This window comes from Delphinapterus leucas, chromosome 1, assembly GCF_059928025.1.
Source record: "Delphinapterus leucas isolate spDelLeu-1000000601 "Yukka" chromosome 1, BTC_Dleu_Yukka2, whole genome shotgun sequence".
Classification (NCBI taxonomy): Eukaryota; Metazoa; Chordata; class Mammalia; order Artiodactyla; family Monodontidae; genus Delphinapterus; species Delphinapterus leucas.
The window spans coordinates 106886784-106911529 of record NC_143129.1 but is presented as its reverse complement, the minus strand read 5'-3'; the positions used below and the strand labels follow the sequence as shown (position 1 = coordinate 106911529).

Genomic DNA, 24746 nt, shown 5'->3' with positions numbered 1-24746 from the left:
TTAAAAAAACCTTTAAAAAGTACATTTTGAAGGAACAGAAAACTTCTCTTTGTTTCGCACATGTTTATTTAGTGGAAGAGGAGGAAGGAGGAATTTTCATTTGATAAAAAAATTTAGAACAAATGAAAAACCACCCTTTACAAAGTGTTTCATTTTAGGGATATAATTCCCCAAACTAGTCTTTCTCAATTAACATGTTTTGCTCTAATACATGTAAAAATATTGAGCCAATTATGAATTTAAATGCTTTATAATTTGTTATATGCTGTTTTAAGGGCTTATAAATTCTATAGCTATGTTCCGATGGAGAAAGATTCTTTGCCTTTTCATATTTTAACAACGTGTATGAATGTTACTGAACACATCAATTTCTTACACGCTTTGTGCAGAAATCCAGGACAAGATAAAGTCGATAGGGAGGAAGGCCAAGTTGCAGGAAGGGGAGGCCTGGCTGCTTGGAGCAAAGGCAGCATGTTTGGAGTATCCCAGTTGAGTCTCTCGGAACAAACCCTTAAGACATTAGGCATTTTGAGGATTTGAGAATGCATTATAGCCTCAAGTCTCTAAATGTTTCCTTCAGTGTTTTTTATTTTTAAATTACAAAAGTGACACTTGCACATTATAAGAAACATTACAGACAGTCAGTGTTCAAGAGAATGAAAGTTCACTTCTTCCCCTTCCCCCAGCTCCCACCTCCCGTGGCTTCACCTCCAACCTCAACCAGTTAGCAGTTTGGGGGGTATAGCTCTTCAGACCTTCTTTCTGTACAAATGCCAGAGCATGCCAAGCTATGTATTTATGACAAATTTATCGTTTCTCAGCCTACTTTTTTCCTACGTGGTAGTATGTGATGGACATTTCTTCTGTATCCTCTTGTTCATTTCAGTGTCTGTGTAACTTGGGATAGTGTGCCTGTACCAATATATTTAAGCATTTCCCTAGCACTGCACCTTAAGGTTGCTTCTGATAACTAATGCTATAGTTAACACTCTTGTATGTGCATCCTTTCACACTCATGTGCACTTGTTTTGAGGATGAAAGATAAAATCATTAGTATACTGTGTATTTCATAGTTCAGGTAACATAGTGCTATCAAAATGTACATATTCTGCCATTTAATTCCCCCCAATATTTTTTTAGCAGTAAAAGCATAGCACTGGACACTGTAGGGATTTTAAAGTGGGGCAATGCACAGCCCTTGCTTACAAGAGCTCTCTCTCTAGAGTAGGGGGATTAGGCATACACACTGACTATAATATCTTTACTTTAATTTATACCCCCACCTTGTTCCAAAAAAGATTAGGGAAGGCTTGCAAAGATGCATACGTATGACAAGATAAAATAAACTTAGGATAAAAAAGAAAAATAAGTCAAAGGAAAATAAGTTGGAGGTATGAGGGCGAGTGTACTTTGAAGTACTGTTCTCTCCTTCCTGGAAGTTCTGGCTGTCAGCTTCCCAGCAGCCAAGGAAAAGAGGCAAACAATCCAGAACAAGCTTCAAGGTGTCCAGAAGAGAAACCACATTGGAGAAGCCCATCTAGTCCTGATTCTAGGAGGTGAAACAAATGTCTCCTTTGGATTTGCATCCAGAAAATGCTGCCTTTGCAGTGGCCAGCCTTCTCAACCACATTCCTGGTATTGTAGTACAGTCAAACCTAGTGACCTTGCTTTATGATGCATTTCATATCATGTTCCTCAGTTCTGACCAGGGGTGTCATGCCTTGGCACTGAGCAGTGAAGGGTCATTAGGATGAGGTGTAAGTTCATGGGTTTAATCCAGAAATAGCTTTAAGAGGATGCATGACCAATGAAAACAGCAATCTGATACTGTTCCTGGATAATTTTTTTCTACAAGGTAGTAGAGAATATATAATTTTAGTGGAATTTCTGTGAGTAGAACCCATTTTCCCAAGAATACTAGGCTTGCAACTTAAAAAGCAAGAAGTGAAGTTGTTTTTGATGGCATTAATGTATTCGAACCATAGCAAAGATTGAACAAAAGGTTTTCCTTTGGGCTTCCCTGGTGGCACAGTGGTTGAGAGTCCGCCTGCCATTGCAGGGGACATGGGTTTGTGCCCCAGTCCGGGAAGATCCCACATGCTGCGGAGCGGCCGGGCACATGAGCCATGGCCGCTGAGCCTGCGCGTCCAGAGCCTGTGCTCCGCAACGGGAGAGGCACAACAGTGAGAGGCCCACGTACCACAAAAAAAAAAAAAAAAAAAGTTTTCCTTTAAAATAAAAAAGAGCAAAACTTTGCACTTGATCCATGTAGGAAGGATGGTAATCTTCACATTGGTCAGCTCCACAAGTTAGAAAGGTCAGAGCCATCATTCCAAGAAGCCTTGAGAGCATCACCAGACTTAAAATTGTTAATAAGTTATAGAATGAGTAGCTCTGGGATTAGGGGTCTACAAGCTGGGGCCGCTTGACCCTGTTTTGTAAAGCTGGGGAAAATTCAACTTTCCTGAGCCGCCTGGATCTGAGCTTCTATAACCCCATTCACTTAAGTCTGGCCTCAGGAACATTGCCCCAGAACAGTTCTTTATTACCAAGTCTATGGGCCAAGCTTAGGTATTTGACAGGACTTAACCCTGTATTTAAACATGACGTTTGTAATAAATGTTAAACTTGAGGTCACCTGAAGCCACATCAGATGTGTTTTGTGCATCATCACCTCTCTGGCCCGTGAAATGGTTCAAAGAAACATGTCACTGCATTTAGATTTTTTGGCTACCTGATAGTGTCAAACCAGATACACAGTCAGATAAGTACCATGTTTATTGGAAAATAGTGCAGTTGGAATCAGTGTGAGGCAACAGCAGCCTTATGGGAGGAGGTCAGAAGAGAAACCACTCTCAAAGTACCCTGGGTAGGGTTTTAAGTTGCTCTTAGGTAACAGGATAAAAGTCCACTTAGACAATTTAGTAACTCCTTGGCTGTCTTCTCATTTAAGCCACCAAATTTCCCATTTGGATCATAGGTGTAGACAAGCTTCAGGGCCCCTAGGCCAAAGGTTAATAGGAGGCGGAAATGATCATATTGCTTAAGATACAGAATACCCTATCCCTGTGTGACTTGGTGCCATCGGAGAGTTAGGTGTAACGTTTCCACGTTAGGAAATGTGTTAGGAACGGGTGGTAATAATAAACGATATCCTTTATGGAGTGGTGTTTGGATCTTTTGCCGAACGACAAACCACCCCAGCAACCTAGTGGCTTAAGACAATTTCTCATGATTCTGTGGGTGGCTGGGCAGTTACTCTGCTGGTGATAGGCTCACTCGCTCATGTGTCTGCATTCAGCTGGGGGGTCAGCGGGGCTGGAAGGTCCAGGATGGCTTGCCACCATGGCTGGCAGTTGGTATTGAGTGTTGCCTGTCAGTTCTCCATGTGGCCTCTCATCCTACAGTAGGCTAGACAGGCTTCTTTATGCTCTAAGAGGGTGAAAGGCAGACGCTGCAAGGTCTTTTGCTGTGGATGGTAGGATGGCAGTGTCACATTGCAAAGGAATATATGGTCATTAAATGATCTACCACAAGTGGCTGGATGTGCCAGGACTGTGCTAGGTGTATTTAACTTGTCTCATTTAAGCCACATAACCGTCTTGCACCATTGGCGTTCTTATCTCCATTTTGTAGAACTTGCAGGTCAAGAGGTCATATTCCTCTTGAGCAAAAGACCACTTGAATACTGGGACTAGGACTGGATTCTAGCTTGCTCTCTCTAGCCAAATGGAATTTGGCTTAAGAACTCAGCAGGTGGGAGAAATTTGCTCAGTTGTTCTTCAGCCCCTCTAACCCATTTAATGCTGTCTCCTGTTTCCTGTGGGGAGCAAGCAAAAGAGAGAAATAGGGGGCAGGCGGGCAGAGCCCTGCCTCAGTCACTTCCTTGCAACCTGAGGACTTTCTCAGGGGTAATCAGATCGACAATTTGGAGGTGAGAAGACCTCCCTGTCTCCTTAGGTCCCGACTTCCTAGGTTGCTTGGCAGGTGTCCCAGTGATTCCTTTAAAAAAAAAAAAAAAAAAAGAACAAAACATAGTTGCCCTATTATAAATTGTGTTATTTTAAGTTTATAATAAAAAAAAACATAGTTGCAAAAATCTTGCTCTGTCCAGCTTTTCCTTGATTTCATAGTGTTGGCAGAAAGCCAAGAGATGTCCCCAGCCGAATGGCTCCTTCTGTGATCCCTCCAGGAAAGGAAGAGCAGAAATATGGAAATAAGTACATCAGAAGCTGATGAATGCAGAACCTCTTGCCTCTTCCGGAGTCCCCCAGGTGATGTGGTGTCGCCCGGTCCCTACTTCAGCTTCAGAGCCCCTCACTCACACGGACCCCGTCTGAGGCTCAGGGAGTGTGTTGTATTTGAAATGTTGAGTTCCTTAAAGATGGGCTCTCAAATTACATAAACTTGCAGCACCTTACTTTTTATTTGTGTCAGATACTGTATTAGTGTGACCTTCTAATTACCATTGTCTTCTGGCTTAAGGCATTCTGGTTTATTCCAAATCCAGTAGCTGTGGTTGGAGCTCATAGGTTTAAAAAACAAAGACTTCTTTATGAAAGTTTTGAGTGGAGTAAGATGCTAAGAAGCAACATTTACCAAGTAAATAAAATGTGCCGTCTGTGCTTTGAGCCTTAAGACCTTAGAAAATGAAGGGTTTTTTTCTCTGTTTTTTGCCTGCCTTGGGTCTTCATTGCTGCGCGCGGGCTTTCTCTAGTTGCGGAGAGTGGGGGCTACTGTTCGTTGTGGTGCGTGGGCTTCTCATTGTGGTGGCTTCTCTTGTTGCAGAGCACGGGCTCCAGGGCTCAGTAGTTGTGGCGCACGGGCTTCAGTAATTGTGGCACGCGGGCTCTAGAGAGCAGGCTCAGTAGTTGTGACACACAGGCTTAGCTGCTCGGTGACATGTGGGACCTTTCTGGACCAGGGCTTGAACCTGTGTCCCCTGCATTGGCAGGCGGATTCTTAACCACTGCTCCACCAGGGAAGTCTGAAAATGAACTCTTGAATTTCCTAAGGGGAGAATTCTTCAGTGGGTTGGGAGCTGGGAAAGAAGGGCTTTTTTCATTACAGCCACACTTCTTGTTAGGCATTATAAAAAGAAATTCCAAGCCAGGAGTCAGTGTAAAATGAAATAAAAAATTTAAAATAAGAACAACAAAAAAGTTGTCATGACAGATTAACTATATTAGATTTCATTTGATTTATTTTTAAGTTAATAGGTAGAACATGTAAAACATATCAGTAAATGTAAGCTAGGAGAATAAGAATAAAAGTTTTGTTAAGATTCTAATTAAAAATACCTATAATAGGAGGGAGAATTGATCAAGTGTGGTAGGCAATTAAGGCGAAACATTATTTCTTGAAAGAGCAGGAATTCTCAGGGAGGGTTTAAGGAGATGGGATAACCCCTCACCCTTGTTTTGTCAGAACCTCTTGGTGGGGACTCTGGGCTATGTGAAAAATATATGTCAAGAAACCTTATCCCCCCACCCCCTGCCCAGAAAACAAACTATAGAAAGGAGACTTACAGAATCTTCTTGACTGGTAGGAATAAGCAGAACATATACTGAGAAAATATTATGTGATGCAGGAGGGGTTGGGGGAAGCTTTGGGATATGAACATTTTAAAACCACTGAATTAGAGAGATCAGAGATTCCTAGAAGGCATTTAGCATAGGATGTAAAGGGACAGGATTATGAGAGATAAAAGGGAAATCTTGTATAAGGAGATAGGTAGCAATATGAGCTAACTGTCAAAACAGTTCTCTGAGTTGCGGTACAAGATGGGACCACCCCAGAGCCCCTGAGTGAGGGTGTTTCTTGCTGGGGGTGGATGACTCTTACAGCCCGTCTGGGGAACAGAGTTTGCTCCTTCCTGTCCTAACCCACTCTGATTGTAATTACTACATAGAATTGTGGGGAAACTAAAGGCCAGTTAGAAATGACTATTTAACCTTAAATGTTTCATTCTTTGTTTTCATCAAACAATCGATAATCCAAAAAAATTGTTTCAGGGGAGTATCCATCGCCAAGGTCTGTAACAGGCGGAATCAAACAGTTTAACTTGAATTCTGTTATATGCTCTTGGAAGAGAAAGGGTTGAAAGTATGGGAAAAATATAAAGGACACCCTTATTCAGAGTTTAGGATCTTAACTGACAGGGAAGAACCATGGAGAAATCTTTTCTATAGTAATGAGCAATTCCTTGTTGAATCTTAAGTAACATCATATCACCGAGAGAGGGAGTGTAACTTAATCATATTAATGTAGGGTTCCTTAGCCTTTCCAGGTTTAGACTTCATTTCTTTCCATTTGCTTCAGTTTAAAAAGCAGCACCATGAAAAAAAAAAAAAAAAAGCAGCACCATGATGAATACTGGAGGATTTATAGAAGTTCGGTTGACATTTATGCGGCTGGCTTCCTTTAGACTTCCACTCTAATGCTAATGGTTCTCGAACTTGATGCTCAGAAAAGAAAAAGAGGTGGAATTCTCCTAGCTTTTTTTTATATAGCTCTCAACGCAGAATTAACAACAACAATGAAAAATAAAAATGGTGAGTGTAGTTAGCTGAAAACTTTGTACACATTTGATTAGATGCTTAAATTTTTACATGAATGAAAAGTCAAAAGTGGGTAGTCTGATGAGTTATTCTTTACTAAGGGGTTTTAACGTCTCTGGTTAATTATTGACATTTCGTGAGCATTGAGAAAGATGATTGCAATGATTTCATACCACCCGTATGAAAATGCAAATAAAACCAGAATGGGTGGGGAGCAGGTATTTTTCTGGTAGGGTTTTTGTTTGTTTGGTCTGGTAAATATCTCATTTTCTGTAGTCACGTGTTCATTTACAAATGATTTACAGTTTGCTAGTAGAGACTTAAAAAACTTTTACGTGTTAGGGCTACTGACATGGTAGATAAGTTCAATAAATAAGTACATCTGTAATTGATGAGAGTATGAAAATACAGTGCAAATTATAGTTAAATATACACATGAAGTCTTTGAACATATATCACACGTAGTAAGGAGTTTGGCATAGACAAACCAAATATCATACTGCTGCGGTCTGAATGTTTGTGACCCACCCCCACCAAAATTCATGTGTTGAAGTCCTAACCCTCGAAGTGGTGGTACTGGTAGGTGGAGCCTTTGTGGGTGATTAGATCATGAGGGTGGAGTCCCCATGAATGGGATTAGTGCTCTTGTAAAGAGATGCCACAGAGCTTCCTTGCCCTTTCGGCCATGTGAAGTCTGTGACCTGGAAGAGGGCCCTCACCCAACCATGCTGGTACCCTGATCTCAAACTTCCAGCCTCCAGAACAATGGGCAGTAAATTTATGATGTTTATAAGCCACTCAGTCTGTGGTATTGTGTTACAGCAGCACAGACAGACTAAGGCACGCACTCAATATTATTTCATTTATAACATTGGTGCTCTTAGCTTTTGGATATTTGGAGGTGAGAATCCTTTTGCAGTGAATATGTGTTCATACTATACTACTAGGGTTGTCAATTTAGAAAATTTTTCTTTCTAGTGTTCTGATTATACTGGTAAAATGAGGGAACCTGTGACTGATCAGGTACTAGCAGAACGGAAAGCACGTGTAAGAATACGAATGTCTGTTGTCATCATTATTATATTTCATAGACATTTATTGAGCACATGCTGTGTGGCGGGCACTGTGTTAGGTATGGGGACACCATGGTGGGGGGGAAATGTTTGTGTTTCCCACCCTCATGGGGCTCACATTCCACTGGGGGAAGGAGATGTTCATTTAAATTGCAGCTGTAAAGGAGAGGGACATGATGCCATGTGAGCAGACCAGGGGAGGGATTGCTCCCAGAAGGCTTCCCTGAGGAAGTGATGATTGACCTGAGAGCTGAGGGGCCTGAGCGTTACAGTGGGGGATGGAGGGGCGGGGTGGGAATCGGGGGATAGCTTATGCAGAGGCCTTGTAGAGGGAGGGAACATGGCATCTTTAAGGGTCAGAAAGGCCACATTAGCTGGGGTGCAGCAAGCGAGGGCAAGTGCCACTTGAGGCTGGGGAGAGCAGCGCCCTCATCAGAGGACTGGGCAACCAGTGAAGGTTTAAGTTGGGGGTAGGTGAGGAGGTGACATGACCAGAGACAGCTTTTAGAGCCGATTCCCTTGGAGCCCTCCAGTCTGTTCTCTACACTAAGGAGACCAGCTTGGAGACAATTCAGAAAAGTGGCGGTAGCAGCTTGAGGAAAATGGATGTTTTTGAAAGCTGCTTAAGAAGGGGAAGGATATGGTGGCTTACTAGGAGGGTGCAGAAAGCAAGTTATCGGGGATGGCTCCTAGGTTTCTGGCTGTCAAATGGGGGGTGTACAGTGGTACCATTCACAGAAATGAAGAACCTGCAAGAGGACCAAGTTTAGAGATTAGGCCATGAGCTTGGTTTGAAATGCGTTTGAAATGCTGTGTGGTGCTGACAGCTAGGCAGTTGGCCATACATGTCAGGAACTCAGAGAGGAGACCTGGGATGGAGATTAAAACTTGAGATTTTTCTGCATGTAAATGGTAACCGAAGCCACAGGTATAGGTGAAATCATACAGGAAACAAGTAGAAGAGAGTCTGGGACTGAGGCTTAGGGAATTCTGTTACTCAGTGTCTGGGCAGAAGAAGAAGTGTGGTGTCATGGAAACACAGGGAAGAAAGTGTTTCAAGGAGAAAGTGGTCAGTGGCGTCTAATGTTGCTGAGATGTCAGGTGACACGAAGGCCACACATAGAAGTCATTGCTGACCTTAGCAATAGCTATTTCAGGGGAGCGACGAGGGTGGGGATGGGAATGAGGTGGGCTGAAGAGTGAGAGACCTGAGAAATGATGACAATATGGAAAAACCATTCTAGAACTTTGTCCTTAAAGGCGGGGGGAGGGAGAGAGGGCAAGAGGCTATACTGGAAAAGAGATATAAAATTGAAGAAGAGGAGGTGGGTCTGTTGATTCTTTTTTTGTGTGTGTGGTACGCGGGCCTCTCACTGTTGTGGCCTCTCCCGTTGCGGAGCACAGGCTCCGGATGCGCAGGCTCGGCGGCCATGGCTCACGGGCCCAGCCGCTCCGCGGCATGTGGGATCCTCCCGGACCTGAGCACGAACCCGTGTGCCCTGCGTCGGCAGGCGGACTCTCAATCACTGCGCCACCAGGGAAGCCTGATTCTTGTTTTTACTGGGAACTTGAGCCTGTTTAAAAGCCAATAGAAAGGTCTAGTTGAGGAGAGAATAAAGGATAATGGGAAAGAAAAGTTTCCCAAGAAGGCCAGAGAGGATGGCTCCAAAGTGCACAGGTTAGGTTGTCTTGAGATGGGAGGACAGGTGGGTAGTTTGAATGGTTGGTTGATAGTACAATATTGAGACTTTTCATATGTTGGCTTCTATTTTTTGTGAAGTGGGATGGGGGTTATCTGTTGAGAGTGGGGGTGGATGGTTGGAGGTTTGAAAAGAGTAGGGGCAACTTGGAAATTTAATTGTGGAGCGTGAAAGGATTGGTTGGCGAGGGCAGTGTGTTAGGAGTGCAGGGCAGAGTTGAGAGCTGTTTGATCCCTCTGTAATTTCACACTCACCAGTATATGACTGCTATAAACTTTGGTATATGACTTTTTCCAACAGTGCTCCGACTGTGCTTGCCTTGTCGCTGAGTAAATTGTTGGGCCTGTCCTTGGTTGGAGTTTCACTGGCTCTTGGCAGTGGAAAGGGGATGTGGGGTGTTAGAAAGACTGTTATTGAAATGATGTGCTCTAGGATATAAGCTGATTAAAGAGGGAAGTAAAAAGAGAAAAGGGCTACTGAACTGAGGAAAAGCTGAGAGGCCAGTGTAACTTGAGAATGTTGTAATACTGAGCACACTTGAAGGAAAGGTCAACAAGGAGAATTCTAGAAATGTTATTTTGGAGGCAGAAAAATGATGGGTAAGGGACAGTAAAGGTCCATGAATGGTTGAGGTGGCATGGAAGGGGTACCATTCCAGATGAAGATTAAGGGACTGAGTTGTTAAGGAAACCTGGGCCTTCTACATATATAGGAAGTCATTCAGGATAATGGCAGGGCTTGAGGACCATAAGTGAGCCAGGACCAAAGTCTTTGAATGGGAGGAGATGTTCAGGAGGTTGGAATATGATATCAGTGAGAAGAGGGAGAAGGTGGTATAACTGAATAGCAGGACCAAAGCACCCTGCGTGTTTATAGGAGGTGAGGGAAGGGAGGAGTAAGCCCTGAAGGGAACCATGACAGCAAAGAGCCTGTAGGGCCACTCCTGACACTGAAGGATGAGGGCCTAGGCAGCCACTAGCTGAGAGGTTGCAGGAGAAGAGGGGTGTCTTCAGAGCAGGCCGAGGAGAGGCCAAGCATAGAGCACTGTTTTCTGGGTGGGGAGCCCAGTCCCAGGGGACCAGCGGAAGCATTTGGGAGGTAGAGGGGGTGATGGGCTGGGTCAGGTGGCTGGGAAGGAACGTTGGAGCGTGACAGGGATAGTCCAGTGATGGAGGCTAGATCTCTGCAGTGGGGCTGCCTACATTTTGAGTGTTGACTAATGTAAAGGGGATGAGTTAGAGGCATAGGGCCTAGTGGCCAGAGAATGGTCTTGTTTCCCTGGGCTGGAGTGATGACAGGCCCAGAAATTGCATGTCTTGCATGCTGCTGGAGGCGGTCGATGGTGGAAGGAGAAACAGTACTCCCGAGTGTGCACCACACGCCAAGTACTGTTCTAAGCGCCCAGCGTTCCGTGGTTTATTCCCCATGTCAGATTAGTACTGTCGTTATCTCCACTTTCCAGATGAAGAAACCAAGGTGCAGGTAAGGCGAGGCAAGTTACTTGCCCCAGGTCACACAGTGAACAAGCAGTGGGACTGAAGTTCAAACTCAAGACTGTAACAGAGCCTGTGTACTTCCCAACATGTCATACGTACTTAATATTTTCTTACACGCGTAACTTTGATTTTGTAAAACATAAGTGATAGACTGTTGAAAAGCTAGTGTAGTATTTAATACAAAATTATGTTTTTAGATGCCACAATTAAGTTCAGTCCTAGAATCCCAGAATCTTACTTTGCAAGTGCTCTAAAGGTTAGACTAGCGCCCAACCCCTTTGCAGACCAACCCTCCTTGTGGTCAGTTTACCACTTCCATGACAGATGCTTGGGCACTTCTAAATTGTTAGAAAGGTCTTCCTTAAATTAAGCTGAGCTCTTCCCTTTCTGTAATTTTTGCCCATTTGGGCCATTTAGAGTGGTGCACAGTAAGTTCCCTCTTTCACTTTTCCACATGACAGTTCTTCAGATGTCCGAAGAATGCCCTTCAGTCCTCTCTAAGTAACCTTGTTCCCAAGCTGACATTACTCAGCCCTTCAACTCTTCATGATATGATATGATTTCTAAAAATCACCATCTTAGTTACACTGCTCTAAAGGTACTTGACATGTGATTAATTCAGAGTAAAATGGGACTGATACGTGTCTTGATCTATACTCTCTGTAAGTGGTTCTGAGGTTTGTTTTTTGTTATTAGTATCTTCATTACATTATTATTTCTTGTTGGTTTGTGTAAATTAACATGCTAATATTACGTGTGTGTGTGTGTGCATGATGCGCGTGTGTTATATAGCTATTATGCTAAGTCCTATACTTGGGTATTGCCTTTTAAAAAATTATTCAGGTTTTTATCTTTCTGATTGGGATTCATTATTTTAGCTTCTGAAGATCATTTTGAAACCTGATTCTGTTAACTGATTCTATTAGCAATCTTTCCCAGCTCTGTGTTATATGCAGATTGAGTAAACATATAAATATTTGTAAAAATATTACTGAAAGAGACCAAAAAGAGAGAACCTTATGGGATATCGCAGGAGATATTTCTCAAGTCTCTTTCAGATCATTGATCTAAATGCTGGTTCTAGTTTTTCAGCTAACTCTAGATTTACCTAATTTTGTTATCCAGCCACATTTCTTTGTGTTATTAATAAGGATCTCATGAGAAACTTTCAGAACTTTCGTGGAATCAAGTTGTTCTTCATTTGGTATTCTTCAATCTACAAGGATTTGGCAGTCAGTTAATTATGTGAGTAGGAAATAGGAAGGAGACCAGGATGACTGAGCTGTTCTAGATTAAAGGTAAGGAGGTGTTTGCGGGTGATAGTGTCATCCTCTGAGATACGGAACCCTGGGGGGAGGACTGGTTTGGGGTTAAGTTCAGCTTGGGTCATGTGGAGCATGTGGGCCTCCAGGATGCCCTTATGGAGCCATCCAGAGGGTAGCTGACCATCCAGGACTGGTACATTGGGAGATGGTGGGGTTTGGTTGCACACAATGTAAACCATGTTGAATGTGTGGGACATACACCCCAGCAGAGCCTATAATGTGCAGAGAAAAATTCTGGATTGGGGCGAGGGGAGGTAGTAAACATTGCCATCATCAGGAGTTTATGCTTGATGGCCTCCATTTTTTGGTGAAATGGGAAGAAACCTCATCTATTGTAAGACAGGGAGAACTGGAGATTTGAGAGCAATGAATATTTGGAGTCAATGTGGGAAAAAGGAAAGGGATGGGAAAAGGACTGCTAAGCATGTGTAGGGTATTCTTCCTAGCTCCCCCTTCCTTGCTTCCCTTAAAAACAACCACATAAGAACTTTTCCCCCTGTATTTAAGGATTTTTACTGCTAATCGGTACAGCAGTGGTTCTTCCCTGGAAGTTGTATCAGAACGTGAAGGTTGTGTATGTGTATTGATGATTGGAGGTGATATTGGTGATTCCAACACACTCCCTAAGGAACCCCTTGTGCTACAAGGAGATAATGAACATGGGGAAATGAGAGTAAAGGTTGTATTTCCCAGGTCAGTATTTCTGGAGTCACCTGGTGGAACTGAATCTTTAGGAGTTTCAGCCTTAAAGCATCTTTTTGGGATTTTAATAGATGAGAAGATGTTCTCTTGGTTTAGCTTGAGTACCTTCAGATATCTCCTCACTGTTTATATGTCTTCTCTGCTGGGTATTTATTCCCAGGAAAGCAGGGAGTGCCCCCCTTAGCACCATGAATTTACCACTTTATGTGGGAGTGATCAGTTTCTTGCTTCCCTACTAGCCCATGAGCATGTCTCCCATTTTGTAGTCTGAGTCCCAGCACAGTGCCTGATATGTGGCGGACTCATGACAGGTTTTGGGTGAACTGTTGGCTGAAGTAAAGACTGAATCAGTCTGGCTGGGCTGTTTCCAGTGGTCCTCCTTCTGGGAGTCCTCCTGGAGAAGGGCCCTCACAAGCTGGTGGTTGAGAGGCATCCTTCAAACCTTTTCATGGTTTTCTCTACCAAGAAACCAACTTGAATTAAAGTTTATGGAAACCATCTTGTGGGGAAAAGTACAAACATCCTTTGTATTCAGGAAGCCTCTGGAAGAGTTTCTTTGGTGCCCATAATTCCTGGGAATCAGGATGGGCTAATTAAATTTCATGTCTAGACACTCCCCTTGTAAATTGGCACAGAAATATTTCCCACTTCTGTTCTGGCTGCTGTGTCCTAGGATAGTATCCAAGCCTTCTGCCAGCTACTAGCCATATGTAGAGGTGTATGAACCAAGTCTAATACTTTTCTACTTTTACTGTGTATTCCTCTACTTAATAATCACTAAACTCTAAAAGGCCCTTAATTTGTGTCAGTAATGAGCATTATTTGGTTTTATCCATTTTCACCATTTTCTTGCCTGATTCAGTGAATGAACAGGGGCAGTTGCTTCCTACCGGAAGCTTTGGTTTTCTGGGAAATTTTTTTTTTAATTCCTTAGATTAGTCCCTGACTTGGCATGACTGATGAAGCAAGCAGCTGTTTAATAAGAAGCAAAGCTGGGAGCAGAACAATTTAATTAGCTTCTGTCTGTTGAGCCTTTAAAGGAATCCATAACTTGAGTATGTGGAGCTTTTTAGTTTTAAATGGAACATTTTTGCAAAGACAGATTCTCAACATGTACCCCCCCAACTCTAGTTAACTGAAAGTCCATTGAAAATCTAAGATACCCAGTATAACAAAGACTTAATAAAAACTAAATTTTTTTAGGAATGAGGAATTTAATAGTGAATTGTTTGATTTTTTAATGTATTGCTTAAATTAACAATTCATAAAATGGATAATGTTGCATGATACCTACTATGTTTTATAACATAACTTCTAGCAAACATTCATGAAATAAATGCTCATTGTATACATTGAATTTTAACTGAGGTAAATAAGCAGCTCTTGCCTAGCCACCCTCCATAACCTCCAGGGAACACACAGAACCCTTCAGGACAAATCATCCTCACATTTAAGATGAGATTCTCCACTCACTACTGGTTACTGGTTTCATTGCCTTTGTTTATCTGCCCACCTGGCATGCAGATCCTTATTTGCTTAATCTTAGAAAAACATTTTCCTTTTTACATCTCACTTAGCAAACTACAGTGATGTTTAATTTATGTATAAAACTTACTTTTATGTATTATTTTGTTAATATTAAACCTAGGTTAAAAGACCAGGATAGGTTAAAATTAAATTTTGTAATGCCCAATAAACACATGTTGAATTAAAAACAATTAAATGAGCAATAAAGTTAATGGAATCTCACAGAGAAGAATTGTGATATCAATATATTTACGGTGCACACACACCAGAAAAAAAGAATGAGGAAAGAATTCATTACAGACACATGAATTCTGTCAGAAGAGGCCCTGCGGGAGACTGATTCTTATTACGATATCCTGGTTGGAAGGGAATGAAGTGGGGTTATTGCTAGTGCAGTCAATGATGTGGTTTTTCTCTAGTGAATTGGCTTCAGTAGGTGACTTTATTTCTTCACATTAGGCAGCTGGAAATATGTATTGATTCATTTCCTTTTCATTTGAGGGTCAGCTCTATCAAAGATGGAGCCGTAAAAAAAAAAAAAAAAGATGGAGCCGTAGAAATGCTGTATTTGCTGGATATGAGCAAATGCTTCAGTGTCTTTTTTTTTTTTTTTTGGTCTGAATGTTCCTAAGATTTTTAGGAGCCAGATAAAGTTTAGCTCAATGAGATAGAAAACATACTTTGAATGTGTATATATGCATATTACCATTCTTTGCGCTAACTCTATCCTTAAAACTTGGAGCTCTTTTATAAAAATGTTTTCTTTTAGAGATAAAAAGCCATGGAGGGTTTTTGGTTCAAGGATATCTGTGATTGCAAAATATTTTTTTAAAAGTTAAATACTAATTTAAGCAGTAACAGTGGTATGATTATTTCCAAGATGGTATTATTCTTCTTAAACTTTAAATGTTTGTCACACTGTACGATTATTTTTTCTTATATAATTGGTTTTTGTTTTGCTATAGCAGATAATGTTAGTTCTATTCTTATTTTGGCTTAATTGTTTCTTAGAAATTATCTAACCAACTTTCTTTTATAGATGAGAAAATTGAGGCATAGAGAAATCAGGTGATTTGTCCTTAGTTTAATTAAAAATATTACTAAAAGAATACCTTCAGTTATAGTACTTGAAATTCCCTCTTAGTGGTAAACTCTAGACTTAGGTAATTTTGAGTATCATGATGTTAAATTTGTCTCCTGACATTTATAATATTGAAATCGTTAAGATAATAGATCTTCCCCTCTTTTAAGTACAAATATGAGATACATGACAGATAGCTGGTAAATGCTTAAAATTCATATAGTTTCCTTGTATTCTTACATTTGTGCGAAATTAAAATAAATCACTAAAAATACAACCACATACTCTTTTAAAATTAAAAATTAATTTAGGTGTATTATGAGCAATTTTAAGGATTTCATAGCCAACATTTCTCTTAACAGGTTGAAGAAATATGGATACCAACACCATATTGGTCATCAGCGCTGGTTTTACCAGCTTTTTCACCTTTCAGCTTCTTTTCCACTTTGTAAGTTATTGGTTTTCAGCAAAAGTTTCTCCAGGTTTTAATAATCTCAACTTCGAAAAGAAGATTGAATGGAACTCAAGGTAAAGCATACGAAATGTAAATGACTGATTAAAAAATACCTAGTCTTTTGAAATAAAATTATGCATTTAAAATATTTCCAAAAAGTCTTTTTCATTTAGGATCTAACAAAATCTTAGGTCAAATTTTTTTATTTGACATTAGGAATAAAAGGAAAGACAAGTAGATAGATCTCATACAAGAAAAAATTTTCAATTCTTATTCTGAAAGATGTTAGGAAAAATTTATTTAACTGTCTAGGGAAGTGTTAAGTAGACTCTGGCAGACTGTGGTGGAAGGCACTGTTTTGCATTCTCCTCTGAAATATTTATGATAACAAACACATGTTCTTTGGAAATGGTAACAGAAGTAACATTAGTTGGGGCTGTGAGTAGCCTATATATAGTATCGGGCTGGCTTAGCCCAACCTAGGACAGTTAAACACTACACACCGAAGAACCTGGTGCACGGTTAGCACATGTCTCTCTTTTAATGAACTTTCATTTTAATTCATAGCCCTCCAGAATCTGTTCTTTTGTTATGTAATTCTAAAGTAAAAATTGCTTTTTAGATCTTTTAAACAAAAAAGTAAATGGAAAACGAATAAGACATCTAAGGATATAGAAACCTGCCAGAATTTTAATTAGTTGGTTTGCAAATTTTTTTTGTGTGTGCAACTCATTAATCTCTCACAAGGTTTCAAACACAGACGGACTCTGATGACTGCTTCACTTGCTTTAGAGCATTTCAGATGCCCAAACACCTCTGTGCATTTGCAAACCTCAGTGAATTAGAGCAGCTATGGGATACTGTTTATTGTTGAAGTTAATGCTAACTATAAAATGAACTCAGCAGATCTCCAAAATTGCTATAATTAGTTTTTCATTGAAATTTCCTTTCGGAATTAAAAACTTCTGCCAAAGCCTATTTATTTGAGAATGGTCATATGTGACCTGAAATGCCCTATCTATTTGAGCCAAATTGTTTTGCAGGCATTCACTTTTATAACTCAGACTGTGAAGAAGAGTAGTCGTTTTCTTCTGCACCTTACACTGATTTGTCTGGTTCATACATGTTATAGCTCTTCTCCCCAAAAGTGAGAATTATTTCTCCACATATTTTTGAAAAGTAAGAGGTATGATTCTTTTGTCTAAACAATAGCACAAAAGTATTGTTCAAATGTGGGATACAAAAGATACTAACCACTATTTTGTAAAACCATTTCTAACATGAAGATAAAATAGTTGGGAAAGAGAAGGAAAGGGATATGGAGGGGGACATTCATTTTCTGCGACTAAATTTTGAACTGTGTTCATTTCCATTTCAACATGGTTAAGGTAGGTAAAGGCATTTGAATCTTGGCGAGCTGCAAGCCAAAGAAACAGGGAGGGTACAGATAGATAGAAGCAAAGGTAAAAATGAAATGAAATGATGCAATTGAGAAATACTTTGCATTATTCAGTCTTATTATCACTGCCATTCTATGAGACATGGAATCACCATTTGGGAGACTGAGTTCCCATTTGAAAAAGGAGTCTGGGATTATATGATTCATTATGCTATTCAAATACTATTATGCTATGCTATTTTCTCTCAAATTTACTCCTGTTTCCCGCTCCAGCTTGGTTTACATGGGACTTAAACTGTGAGGTGGACAGTGCAAAGAAGGAAAAACAGTTGGCTGCTTTTTGAATACACATATATGTCTTGAAATCCAGATTCCAGTCTTAAAACAGACAGATCAACACAACCCACATTAATTCTCTCTAGTAATCAGGAAAGAGTCTCTGAACGATGAGTGGCCCAAATCGTCTAGTAGTAAAAGGACAGAAGGCAGAAAAGCTCTCCAGAAAATTCACACCTGAGCGTAACAGTTGAATTAATAAGTCAGAAAATCTTATACTTAATTGTTACTTTTTCTGCAGACATACATACTTATAGATGTTATTAACATTATATAATTAAATAAATTTATTATTTCCACTTGCTTTCCTATGGCATGGAAAGTCCTGTTGTGCTGAAATATTCCTAATTTTTAAATCTGCTTCTTCAAAATATAACTCTTTTGTCTGATTGTGCTATGTAGTTTCTGTTGGTAATACTCATACAACTTGCGCGTGATTACATCAGTAATTTTAAAGTGCTATTCTAAAATTGTCATTACTTCCTTAAAAAAAAAGAAACCAACAAACATTCCTTTTTAACCTTCTTTAAACAAAATTGAAATATTTTATCTTGGTGTTTTTTTTTTAAGACCCTGAGGAATCTACATTTTGCTTTGCCAGGAATCTGATTTTAAAGAATGAAATATGAAATTTTCACTAACAGAAGTTTCTGAACGTATAGACTTTTAATACAGAATAGCATGTAAGCACAGGGTGTTTATTTCTCCTGTTCATTATAGTGGGAGCTATTTGATCCAAGTAACATGTAACTTTTCTCTCCTGAAGTTTGTTTCTCCTGTTCATTATAGTGGGAGCTACTTAATCCAAGTAACACGTAACTTTTCTCTCGTGAATTATATGCCATTTCCATCAGCTGAGGGCTTGTAATTCTTCCCTTTTACCATATAACATCTCAACAGAGTAGGGAATTTGAGGCCTGAGTATCAGGAACAAAAATTCAGATTTTTTTCCAAAAGGAAACTTTTTGATAGAAGGTTACTAAGCCAACAGGTTAGTAAAAGGTTATGCTTTTTCCTTTAATAGAATTTTTGAATGGCAACAGAAAGCTGGTTGTCTGATGATTTAGATGGCATGTTTTATTTGAGATCAAGGAACTTACATTTTTATCTTGCTATGTTCAAATGGAACACAGGTGTGCTTGGCGTGAAAATTCCAGACTTGTAAACCAGGTTAATTGGGTTAATTATCACACTTCAAAATGTATTTTGGTATTACAAAGGACTCAGTGCCTTTAAATTAGTGAGACTCTTTGAGCATTTAAAATATGATTTGATTTAATTTGATATGTTTACTTAGGACCACATCATATATTAGATCAAGTATATTGATTTTTCAAGTTACAGTGAGACTTTTTAATATCAACTTTGTATTGGTTGATATATTTCACTTACTTTTAAAGATTTGGGTCATATTGTAGAGAGATTCATTGCATACCAATTAATTTCTAAAAAGAAAACTTCGCTATTCCTCTCATCCTTTGTTCTAATGAAGAGAAGATAAACTTCATTACTCATAAACTTTTTCATTATGTGAGTAAGCATATAGTATCCTGTATACAGTTCTTTAAGCAGGATATCATAGAACTTGCATATTGGTTAAGTCATTAAATTTTTAGCAAGATATGTTCATAGAAACTGATGTTTTTCAACTAAAAGTTATTCCTTCTATAAAGAAAATGCCATGTGGATCATGTGAACATTTTGTTTTCACTTGGGCATTTCTTTTAAAAACAGATTTTTTCTGAATAAATTCATGGTCCTCCATTTTTCTATTTAGAAGTGATTTCATAATAATGATGAGACACTAATAATAGCCACCTTAGCTTTCTCACAGATTTGTTACAAGAATCAAGTACAATAATGTGTGTATTAAAACTGAAATTTCCAAGGGAATACATTTTCATTTCATGATGCATTCCAGTTCTGATCCATGAATATGGAGTTCGTTAAGGCTAGTAGATTTGGAAGTCATTCCTAACTGATTGGAGCAGGAACTAATCCAGCAGTGATGCTGCTGGAGATGGAGCAGGGTGTAGGGTAGTATGCTTACCAAATGCCATCTGTTTGCACAAAACTCTGTCAACTGGTTCATCAGATATGCTTCTGCTTTAGACCCTTTAGTCAATAAGTGATTCATCATTTATCTAGCAGGAAATTGTAGACCTGGGCATCTTTCTTGTTATTGATTCCAAAGTAAAGTTGTGGCCCTTGGATTTCTAAATAGCAATTTTGTATTATATTCTCAGAGGTACTCCAATCCTATATTTAAATGCTTCCACATTTAACTTCTTCAGAGTGTTAAATGACTTGCCAGAATTAGTTAAAATTTATTGCACAGATTCTAAAATCTTTGTGTCTATTTCATCTCATTGCAGGGTAGTGTCTACGTGTCATTCTTTGGTGGTTGGGGTTATTGGCTTGTACATATTCTTGTTTGATGAGGCTACTATTGCTGATCCACTTTGGTAAGCTGTTTCTTTCCAATATAGTCAATTTGATTTATATTTTGATTTTAATTATTAATAAGAACATCTCTTTACTTTAAAACAGAAAATATATTGATGGTGTATGGTTTGTTAAAATGCTTGTGTTCAGACATATTTCAGCAAGGTGCATTAGAATGATTTATTTTAGATTTAATACAAATAATGAGGGCCATTTTGCATTAGTATTGCAATTATTATCCAAAACAGGGAGAATATGATGATTATGTAAGCGTTTATACCGTGTTAGTGAGTGAAATCAAGTTATTGTAAACACTGTTCTGAGCAAAAATGAGTTATTATTGAGATAGGATAGTCAGATAGATAGGATAGACTTAGTCTTTAAATTTATGTTTGACCCATCATTTGATATCAAAGATAGGAAAATGAGAATTACAGATGTCCACGTGAGAGGAATTTAGTACCACATGAGATGATTTGAAGCATGAATAATAATGTTTAGCCATAACACGATAATTTGTAAGATGATTCTTTTTGAAGAATTTAAATGTCATTCCAATGGCAGGAGTTTTACAAACTGTACTTCCTGGCATTATATGAGAAGACTTAGTTCAGTTTAGTTTGAGGGATTGGGAGTGTTTTGAAAAAGCACTGCACAGGGATGTGATAGACGTGGGTTCTGAGGGATGTGGGGCAATTTGACCAGGTCTTTTGACCATCTCTATTTGACTGCAATTATGTTGTTTTTTATTCATAAATATGGAATTATGCTGGTCAGAGTTATACCAGTATTCATACATTTTCACTGAGAAGATATTTTTCAAAGTGAATTAATTTAGTGAATTTCATTCCTTGACCAAGTTTTAATGTGCTCTACCTAAACAATTGCTACTTTTTTTTCATATTTTTATTTTACCCACATGATTGTCAACAGAACCAGTTGTTTTGGGAAGTAAATTTTATAACAAAGATTTGATTCGTTGACCAATTTGTCCTTATCAAATTTTTACCTATTATATTTTTTGATATTTTAACATTTTCTTAGATACCATAATTTATTCCCGGTCCAATTTTCCTGTATCATATTTACAGATCAAAATTTGTAAAGAAGACATGACCTCTACTAAATATTTCCACTTGTAGTTTACCTGTTGTCAGTTTTATTTTATGTTCATTTTACCAGTAGTTCACATTAAAAGTCAGATAAAGGACTGATAATTTGTATCTGTTTCTTGGAGCCAAGAGCATGAGCAGGGCAAAAGTGTAGGATCTTGATATGTGTAAGGGTGGAAACAGCAGGATTAAATTGTTCTGTTCCGATCATTTTCTAACTTGTGATAATAGGCAAATCTCTCCAGTCCTCAGTAAAGTGAGGGTAACAGTATAGTGCCTCTAAATCAGGGGCAGGCTAGATGATTTCTTGAGGCTATTTGAGTCTCTGATTCGGAATAAGGAATCAAAACAACAACAACCAGCATCTGGAATTCCATTTGAGTCCTTTCACAAACAAATCATATGAGAACACACTTATAAAATGTTGTCTTTTGGTAATATTATTTTCATAAAACTTTGGGCTAATAAGTATAAGCAATTATGATTATTGCAGTTAGAAGCATTATAGCTAACACAGTACCTTGTGCAAATGACAAGTTACCATTTGAGCACCTATAGAGAACATTTAAATTATATTTAAATCTCAATAGAAAAAAAAGTAGCTGTCATCTATAACCATGTGCTAAAAAAAGGAACCTGTTTTTTAATATTTATAGGGGTGATCCATCTCTTGTGAAAGTGAATATTGCTATTGCTTCAGGCTACCTCATTTCTGGTATGTGATATGTTGTTCACTGTCTGTTTCTTTTTAGACTACTTATGGAATTGTGCAAAGAATACATACATAGTCTATGCTTTTGGTTTATTTATTTAAGAAGCAACTTTTAGGATCCATACTGAGGGAAAAAAATACCTGCTGTAATGGTAGAACATGAAACATTTTTCATGTTGGCTCTCTGGTTCTCAAAGATCAGAGCTGCGGAGTGGGGCCTCAGTTAGGCCTGGATTTTTTTTTTTTTTTTTTTTTTTTACTAGTGATGGTTCCTTTTTGGACTAAAGAGCTGCTCAGGTGCAATTACCATGACGCTAAGGAAGTTTAAGCCTCAGGGTTCTCACTTGCAAGGGCCCTTGAAATGTGCTCCCATGGTCATGGTTTTGTATTGTTTTGGTAAGATTTGCAAAAGTAAGGTATTTTAGTCATAATCAGTTAAGATCGTGGACTCTTTCTACTTCACATTTCCCTCTGTCATATTTTCTCTCATGTTGGATGAGGTTGGAATAACCTTTTACACAACGAGACAGAGGGGAAGTTAAGTTGAGAATATGCCATTTAAACTGCTCTTTGAAAAGACATTTTGGACTGTCTCAATAAAACGAGAAATAAGAGATCTCTGATTTGGACATTTATGCAAGGAACCCTATTTTGTAATTTTCAAATTTAATAAACAGCTGAAAGAAAATCCAAATAAAAATAATGGACTATGAAACAAAAGTGATAAAGATGAGTGATGGACTCGGTAGAAAATTTTCTGCCATCAAGAAGTGAATTGTAAAAAAAAAATTAGATTAAACCAAAACACAGTAATTTATTAAGAGGAAAAGATACACTTGGGATAGAAATAATGAATAGGCTATTGGATTATTCAATGGCCCAATTAAAAGAAGAGTGTATCTTGTGGACATATTGGGAAAAGATTTGCTCTTTGGCACAAAATGCTGTCATTGACAAGGTTAACACAAAATTTATAATATGCCTCATACACTGGTTAGTGAGTATTGTCAATTAAGAGAGTAGTTACTACCCAGGAAATCTTGTATGAAAGAAACTTGATAAAGATTTTCTCAAATAAGGTAATAATTCAAAACACTTAAAAATAAGTTATGAACTGAAACAAACTTTCTAAACCAAGCTGAATGAAAGGTGAATTCTTTTATTCTCTCTATAGAAAATATTATAAGATCATTATCATATAAATTGGTGACCAAAGAATATACAGCCAAATATAGGAAAAATGTATCTAGAGAAGCATATCAGGCAGTTAATTACTAATAGTTCTAAATTTTCTTGATTTCCACATTTGTGGTATTTTTTCCTCTCCTTAAAATTTATAATCTGATGATTTCTTTTACCTTTATATATATTCACATCTAGTTTTGTATTAGTAATTTTTATTTTTTATAAAAGAAGCTCCCCATGCTATAAGCTCCAAACCCACAAAACCTGAATCACACTCTGGTTTCCATCCATGATAGCCATTTGTTTCCAGGTTTAAATTTCATGTTTAACCATTTGGTAAAGAAAATACTTGTGTTCACAGTTTGAGATGTTTCTGTTTTATTAAATGAAACAATTTTCTGAATTGTGGTATTGATTTAGAATTTAAAGAAAAATGGATGCCTTGAGCTCTTTTTTAAGATATCTTTTTAATAGTTATAGTTCTTCGTGTTTGGGTTTTTTTTTTTTTTTTGCTATTTTGATATGTAACCACATTCTATGTTAACTTTAAAATTTTTTTGCTGAATTTGTGTTATACACGAGTTAGCCGTTTTATGCCTTTTCTGAGATCGTCTTATCCGTTTGAGTTATTATAGTGACAAAAATCAGTAATTTAGCCTTATTTTAAGATTATTTTTATTCTGTAATATTTTCATTTTATTTAACCCTTGTAACAAGTTAATTTGTTTATACTTTCAACAAATACGTTACATTACATAGCTATACGCCTGGCACTGTGCTGGATGCCCACACTTGGTCCTCTTCCTAGAGAAGTCCCAGTAGTGTAGGGGAGACAGTTATCTGGAAGCACATACTTCGTGGTAAAAGGGCTAGTTGAGCTCCTGATGTACGAGACGAGTGCTGTGGGCTCAGAGTGGACTGGGATGTGATGTCAGGAGAAAGTTAAATACACTTGAAAAACAATGAAGCTTTCTTCCTGTGTAATATCTTATTTTTCCTTGTTACAGATTTGTTGATTCTCATTTGGTATTGGAAAGTGATTGGTGACAAGTATTTTATAATTCACCATTGTACAGCGCTGTATGCATACTACTTTGTACTGGTGAGTGCCAGGATTTACAGTGGTCTGACAAGCAGACAAGATTGGGAGTAATGACTCAAGGGTGAAGATAAATCTAAACGTACAATTCTTAATTTATAAAGATCAACCCCAAATGCATTCAGGAATCACTCTTGTGATGTTATCCTGTGTATTAACGAAAATAATAGCTTTACTTACGCGTTTGTATTAGTGTGTCTATTTGGATTCACACACTTTGAGAAAGTCAGATGACCCCAGTTTCCTGAATGTTCACTCAAAACCTTTAGGATCATGTGGCTACTGATATTTGTCTGTCTTTTTAGATGCATGTATGTTTTATCAGCCGGAGCTAGGTGTAGATTCCTGTATAACCAGCTGAAGTATCTCTTTTCTGTTTAATTTCATATACCGTTCCACGTACAAGCATAGTTACACTTGAGTACGCTAGAGCAGGGGTGGAGGGGGAGGGGGAGGGGGAGTCTTGTTCAGAGGCTTCATCAGAACTTCCAGACTGAGCTAATAGAGGATCCAGCAAATCTGGGGCACTAGTGCATATTA

At 38.6% G+C, this 24746-nt stretch overlaps 1 protein-coding gene across 11 annotated transcripts in view; it reads left to right on the top strand.

Moving 5' to 3' along the window:
- Nucleotides 1-24746, top strand: part of TLCD4 (TLC domain containing 4) — a 103585-nt gene that overhangs the window by 46249 nt on the left and 32590 nt on the right. For 4 of the 11 annotated variants that reach the window (XM_089919329.1, XM_089919324.1, XM_089919317.1 and 1 more), the window contains 5 exons: nt 15423-15451; nt 15827-15992; nt 20029-20118; nt 21867-21925; nt 24115-24209. In XM_089919329.1, the coding sequence (XP_089775455.1) occupies nt 15838-15992; nt 20029-20118; nt 21867-21925; nt 24115-24209 (399 nt within the window). In that variant the 5' untranslated portion in view covers nt 15423-15451; nt 15827-15837. Of the gene's footprint in view, nt 1-7916; nt 12128-15422; nt 15452-15826; nt 15993-18223; nt 18337-20028; nt 20119-21866; nt 21926-24114; nt 24210-24746 lie in introns of those variants that run through there. The other 7 variants (XM_089919341.1, XM_089919335.1, XM_089919319.1 and 4 more) reach the window with 4 other exon arrangements.